At 39.9% G+C, this 7,500-nt stretch overlaps 1 protein-coding gene across 1 annotated transcript in view; it reads left to right on the top strand.

Moving 5' to 3' along the window:
- Positions 1 to 1,386: 1,386 nt before the first annotated feature.
- The window catches only part of LOC145392966 (uncharacterized), a 92,331-nt gene continuing 86,217 nt past the window's right edge, over positions 1,387 to 7,500 (top strand). The window contains exon 1 of the mRNA XM_080267260.1: positions 1,387 to 1,666. Coding sequence (XP_080123386.1) covers positions 1,474 to 1,666 — 193 coding nt within the window. The 5' untranslated portion in view covers positions 1,387 to 1,473. The remainder of the gene's footprint in view (positions 1,667 to 7,500) is intronic.

Below are 7,500 nucleotides of genomic sequence, written 5' to 3'. Positions count from 1 at the left end.
TCCCTCAAACACCGCCAAAGACCCGCCCATGTATGTTTGTGTGTGCATACCATTGGTTTATGTGCGTAATTTTGGCTTGGCGCGTGTGTGCACGGCCTGTGTGTGTATATATGGAGGAGGAACCTGAAAGGAGGGATTCTGCAAATACTGGTTTGCTTGCTTTCATTGCCTCTTCAGTATATTATTCCGTTTATGCCTTCCATGACGTATAATTTAACTGTCCTTTGTTTTTCCATTCTTATTCGTCTCAACTGTTCCTGGACAAATTCATCTGATTTCCTTGATAATACTCCTTTTCTCTTTATTCAGTTCCTTCCTGCCATTCATCTTGCTCTCCTTGTTTAGCTTCCTTGTCTTCCCTGTTTGCTTCCCTCTCGAGTCTCGACTACTTTATTTACTTCCTTTCTGCCTCCCGTATTTGCCGTTGCTAAGCCCCGCCCGGATGGAAGGAGTCAGTAGGCCGCCACCTTGCCACTCCATCAACATTACTGCCAACAGTAAAATGCTATTGTTTTGCGTAAATATAGCTAGCTGACAAAATATTACATAAAGAGAAGCATCTAAATTACGCAACTGTGAGGAACAGAGATGATGAGAGAGAAAGTGGACCAAGTAAATTGTAGCCTACACTCGTACCGACTGAAATTGCATTCGTGTCATACAAATGTTAGGTGATTGATAAAATTACTAACAAGGATGGATACCGCATTAACTGGTGGCCACATCTATGGATTGCTTTATGGCACAAGTAGCGAATCAACTCATGTATCATGTCGATGGTGGAAAAACCAACCCTGTTCAACATGAGATTTTAATTTTTCATGTGCAGTATCTGTATCGCATTTCCCTAACAACCTTGGCTAATGCGGCAGATCATCAATCGTGTCCAGGTAAAAAAGGACATTGGCAACTGATCATGAGACAATGGGCACTTTGTGAGTTATTTTGTGCACATAAAGCAGAGTAACATCATGGCCGTGAGACACCGTCACTCGGATGCTGCATAGAAAATACTGGCCATCGACTTCATACAGAGGTCTGAGGGTTGAGGTTGCCATGTTCGGAGTATTAAGAGTGCCTATTTAACAAGAATAAAAAGTTTTGAAACTATACCAATGTGTCTTTTGCAGTAACTTATTATATGATACTGCAGAACAAAAGTATAATTCAGTGTCTTTCAGTAATATTCAAACAAAATAAGACATGCGGAGAACGAACTGGTGCCTGCGGGGAACTGTCATCTGGCCACACATGAATCTCGACCAATGGCAACTCTACTAGTCGCTCCGCCTGCCAATGAAAACCCAGAAGCTGTTATCAGTGGCCAATCAACGATGCCATATAATTAGGCTAAAAGAAGAGAGGAGCTTTAGTGTGAGAGAACCAGTGGCGGAGTTGGGTTATGTTAGACCGCTCCGCAAGATGGTATTGTTGCCCTGAAAACTTTCCAGGTTTAGACCACCAGTTGCTGTGATGGATCCTCCCGTGAGAGGAGTGTGGCGGAGGGCAGTGGCACGCTGCGTGGTCATCGTGCTGCTCTTGCTTGTGCTTACAGACTCCATGGTTGCTAGAGGAGAATTTGTGCATAAAAACTTGACAGAAGCCGACACCACCAGCCCGTCTCCAGCAGTGAGAAGAGGCGGCTCCACAGAGTCCACACAAGGTTGTATTATTATTTTTGTTTACACCAATAGCAGTAGGATGGTGCCAGAGGGCAGAAATGTTTTGGTGTTAGTGTTATATCTCGCCACGTACAGAAACAGAAATGTAAGGGTATTCCTGTTAATTGTACAGAAACTGAAAGGGTTTGTACAAATATGTGTATGATATAACTATGTATATTAATCTCTAGACTAACATAAGAATTATAAGTATTAATCTTCGCAGTCAACATACTTTAGTGTTATATACAAGGTTTAAAATGTCTAACCATGTTTTGTTTATGAAATAGGATGCATGTGTTGACATTTTGGAAATGATACCTTTTAAAAGAATTATAGGCCTACCAGGTACCGCTTCACTACGACGGTGTCTTTCCTTTTTAATAATTTTTTTACCATGTGTTTCGCATTGGGGAGACTCCTAGTGTAGGGGTTGCAAACTCCTTCACTGCGAGAGAGTTTTGTTTCCTAAACTTAAATAAAATCTCCGGGAATAGTAAGAATATTTTGAGATGTTACCGTGTTGAAAGGATTAACACCATGTTTATGTCTGCTTGAACGTAATATAGGACTATGAAGGCTTAAAATTACGAGCCATTGCTTTTTTCACGTTTGTGTAGTGTTCAGGACAATTATTTTTGTCGCATTATCTTTTGGAGTCCCCAGACGATTTTATTCACGCAAGGAAAACCTGTGGCCAACCAAAGACCTCTGGAGACGAAGGGGTTCATGAATACTCGTATTAGTTTCTGATTCTGCCAAATGGGTCATTTTAAAGTTTCATAACATTTTTTAGTGGTAGCAAGGATTGGACGGTATTGATGTATAGGGACTAATGTCATGAGCCCTGCGATTAACTTAGTATTCATGCAAAAAACAGGCGATTTTAATAAACTTCTAGAGATTTCAGACTGGGAGAGGGGTTAGATGTAGTCTTCAATAACCCGTTATCATAGGGTAGGTTAGATATAGTCATCAATAACCTCTCGATATAAGTTTAAATAACCCCTGCATCATAGTTGTAGGGGGGTCTCGGACTGAATAAGAACATACCGAAGTAGCGATATATATATATATATATATATATATATATATATATATATATATATATATATATATATATATATATGTGTGTGTGTGTGTGTGTGTGTGTGTGTATGGAAAGGTTTAACTTCCTGTTTAGCGCTCAAAAATTAAGTTTACCGTGACTTACTAAGTTTCATTTTTTTAACCATAGAAATGTATCTTATATATATGTGTGTATATATATATATATATATATATATATATATATATATATATATATATATATATATATATATATATCGCTTTCATTATGAAACACCCCCTAAGCTGAATATAATCGTCGAATGGTGAAAGCACGCTTGTTAATTGGAAAACCATCGCTTTGAAGTTTAAAATAGCTACTCTCTCTCTCTCCTTTCAGTGTCATGATGTTAATGTAGCCTTCATTGTTTTTTTTTTGTTTTGTTTTTTTAAGTTTGGCCATGCTGGTGATTCTGACTTCTGTGAATGGTAAGTCGAAGAAAATTGTGGGGGCGTCAGCAAGAATGAGACTAATGCACGTATAGTATGTGACCGTAGGCTGTGTGAATTAATATTTGGCAAACATTATTTTCTACAGTTAGGAAAGTACTGTAAGTATGAAATCAGGTTCCTTACTCTAATGCGTTCACCTAGGCACGGTAGCATTGAATTTTACAGGTATACACTAGCAGATAATTATATACGGATATATATATATATATATATATATATATATATATATATATACTGTAGGTACGGTATAGATAAATGGTATATACGTATTGTACATATGGATTGGCTGTAGGTACGGTATAGATAAATGGTATATACGTATTGTACATATGGATTGGCTTCTGGTACATACCGGCATGTATATTGGTACCGGTAACTGAGAAACCCTTCAGCCCGAGAACGTATTTTTTTTTTCTTTCAGCTACTAGATGATGTTATTCAGCTTAGAAAGGAAGCTAATGAAGGCCATATCCAACCCTACTCCCCCTTTTGCAAAGTCTGTCCTAGCCTGAGCAAATTAGTCTTGTGATGGGAATAAAGTATGCGGTCATCATTGCGGAATAATTATACCGTTACTACTCATAAGCATACGATGAGTTTTTGTAACTAGAGGTGCAAGGCAGTTTTACTCATTCCAGTTGTAACGATAGCATACACACAGAGGTACCGGTGTAACGAAAATGTAGTTCAGATGAATTTATTCCATATTCTGCATCGGCATATTCCCTATTACGGTACGCTTGCAGATTATAATTCTCCTCAACCTAGCCTCATCATCATCGTCATCGTCGTCGTCGTCGTCAGCAAACGCTTTCTGTTGAAGAAGCATTACCCTTTCACAACGTCGACGGGTCTTTTTTGCAGTGTATTGTTAATGCTGCCCGGCAATTTCATTCCGTTCAGGAGAGGCCCCTGGTAACCTAGCGAAGTTTGTATCTAACCCAGTTCGAAATATCAAACCTAAACTCAATAAAAGCGCATGGAGATAAAGTGACTTTGTGGGGATGGAGTAGATGGTCCATGCTTTCCTGGACGTAGCAAGCATAGGCCTAAGATGAACCGTAGCTAGTTCGTGCGGGACTGGGAATAAATTGGTGTAAGTCCTCTCAGTCACATGTAAATATGTATAACAACCTTTTTACCATTGCGTCTTTGATTATTTACAGGCATGACTGATCATATTCAGATGGAGAGACATTTAGTGAAGGTGTTAGAAAAATAATAAAGTTTCCATTAACTTTTACGAGATATTAAGCTGAGTAAGATCGTTTTATGAAATCGATTGAGACGTCATCGTACCAAAGGTGTTAAAGATTTTCACAGCCTATGCAACAACTCTGCCGTCCTTCGCAGGTCAGACAGAATTGCCAAATTTCCTTACGGTAAGCAGACTGATAAGGAGATAAATATTAGGAAAATTGGTAAATGAAGAGCTAGAAGGTAAATACATAACTAGGAATAATAATAATAATAATAGCAATAATAATAATAATAATAATAGGCCTATCCACAAAATTTAATTGAAATCCATCAACTTGTTGACATACCGGTACGGTATCTTGTGGACAGTGATGACTAGTTAACCTCCCCCACTTTCGTTGGCGAAGGTAATAAAGAGAAACTGGAAAATGGGGTAGAGACTCTAGAAGATGGATGGATAGAGAAAAAACAAAAACAGATAGGCTAGCCTACCTCTGTGAAGAGATTGAGATAGGATAATAGAGAAGCTGGAAATTGGATCAAGGTAAAAAATTTAATCAACCACTCCTTGGCCAATGACTCAAATATCCAATGAATTTCATTGAAAACCATCAACAACTTTTTGAGATTATGTGGACAAACTAAAAACAGTCCTGAACCGTGACTCTAACTCTGATCACCAAAATTTAATAAACTTCGTTGGTCCGTGACCCACACATCCAAAAAATTTCATTACAATTCATCAATAACTTTAGATATCTTGTGGGAAAAAAATAATCCTGAACTGTTCCTTGGACCTTGACTCACTTATCCACAAAATGTCATTGAAATCCATCGATACCTTTTTGATATCTTGTGGACAAACAAACGGGTGAATACATAACCTGCAACTTCGTTTGCGGAGGTAATAAAGTCTTTAAGGATATTGCTAAAAAGAAGTATAGATATAAGCAGTAATGAGCAGGAAAGTAAAGACATACAGGTCAATGCCTGTCAGACAGTAGGAAGAGACCTTTGACAGAAGAGGAGGAGGTGATAGATTAGCCAAAACAGAGATGTGTGACATGAGAATGGGTGACTAGGACAGAGAGAGAAGGGGGACGGTGACAGCTCAAGCTACTTGTTGTGACACCCACCATTACCCCTCGCACTCAATTGTATTAATGCCGCCACCCCCTCCACCACCACCACCACCACCCTCATAACACTCTACACTGTAGTTAGTAACATTTTCTTGATTCACTTTGTGTACCTCTCTCTCTCTCTCTCTCTCTCTCTCTCTCTCTCTCTCTCTCTCTAAGGATTACATTTCAGAACTCCTTTGTAAACCGCACCACCATTTTAGTTTAGGGTTATATAATTACCTGGTATCTATTTTTCCTTTTATCTAATGAGACCCACCTGTCAGACCTGCATTCCCACAGACCGCAGCTAAAACGTCACCTTTTTCGTTAACTCCTTTATCAGTGTTTCGGTTGTACCTCGTAAGGTGGAGAACAGTATAGAGAGAGAGAGAGAGAGAGAGAGAGAGAGAGAGAGAGAGAGAGAGAGAATCAACAGGGTTAAAGATAATATACCTGCTCAGTTCATCAGCTTAGGCTAGTCATAGATATTATCCCTCATTTAGATGACGTTTTTATATGATAGCATGTCCTTGCTCCCGTCGGACGATCTCAATCAAGTTCGGTGAACTCCCTGTTAATAGATTATTGAAAGCAAAATGTAACCTGCCTAGTTCGAAAAATCTTTCGCAAACTGCATAAAATCGTCTGGAGGCAGTAAGAATAAAAGCCGTCGTTTGAACGGATTAACGCCCTCAGGGGGATGATGCCATGTGTACAGTATTGTTGCTTATGCCAGTGCAGGACCATTGTGCCTTGCTTGAGCAAGACGCGTGTCGTGAAGGGACTGGAAAGTCTCACAACTCCGTCACCATGATGCTTTTCAGATATTTTTGGTACTGTCAGATGATTTTACTTAGTGATGGAGGTACCCCTTGTTGGGAGGGGGTAATCTGAATGTCATATTTTTGTTTTTTCGCAACCACCAGACGATATTAGAAGGCAGTCCCTGAGACAGTGGGTTCAGTAATATTCCCCTCCTGTGGATTTACCTGTTATATATTGGCTAGGTATATACCGGTACACACACACACACACACACACACACACACACACACACACACACACACACACACACACACACACACCTTACCGGTACAATTATAAGAAATTTGAGCGAAATGGCGTCGACTAACCGCTAACCAACCTGCACTTCATTTAGTTTACATACCATCTTTTTAAACAGGTTTTTCCAGGCCATTGAAGTAGTCAGCTATAACCATTCCAGGAAGAGCCTCCAGAAGGCTTTAAATACGATGACACTTTTTTTTTTTCTACCTCCAAGTTATTTTTGGTACCGGTATGCTCTAAGGCGTTACAACCGAATGTGCCCCTCACGGGTATAAGTGCGGGGCTGGTTGTGACTCATGGCTGACACTTTACCACGTAGGGAAAAATGATTATCACCCTCGCCTAAAGCGTCAGGACTTGGTAGCTTATAGCCCCAGGCCCCGACTCTCTTGATGGTGCGGTAAAGGATTGGATGGTGATGGGTGCCATCTAACTCTTCTGTTTGGCTTGGGAGAGACCTCTGGCAGTGAATGGATGTAGAACACTCCACTACTGTAACCGTTTCAGTGTAAGAACATATATTATTTTGTATTGCTTCCGTAGAGTAGTTTTATTCAGCCACGGAGAGACACATGGTAGTGAAGAGGATGGTAAAGAATTGCAGGACGGTAACGGTAATTAATCTTCACTAGGCCTACTTGATAATTAGTGATATTGGCTAAGCTACCAGGAAGACATATATACCGTACGTCATGGATTACCCGGGGGAATTTGTGTAAACAAAGTAGTGGTAGGTGGTGGCGACCATCATCCACTGACTTGATGTAATGCTGCCTACTTCTTCCTTAGCCTGTATCATTCTTTTTCTGTGCCTGCTGTCCTCTCTTCCTATTTCTCCCATCTTTCTTGTCGCTTCTTGTTGCTTTTCTTTCCTTTACAGGTGGCTT

The sequence above is a fragment of the Coenobita brevimanus genome, chromosome 23, assembly GCF_032717465.1.
Source record: "Coenobita brevimanus isolate Jiangsu-jjx chromosome 23, ASM3271746v2, whole genome shotgun sequence".
NCBI lineage: Eukaryota > Metazoa > Arthropoda > Malacostraca > Decapoda > Coenobitidae > Coenobita > Coenobita brevimanus.
The sequence above is the reverse complement of the archived record's forward strand: the minus strand, read 5'-3'. Positions and strand labels throughout refer to the sequence as shown.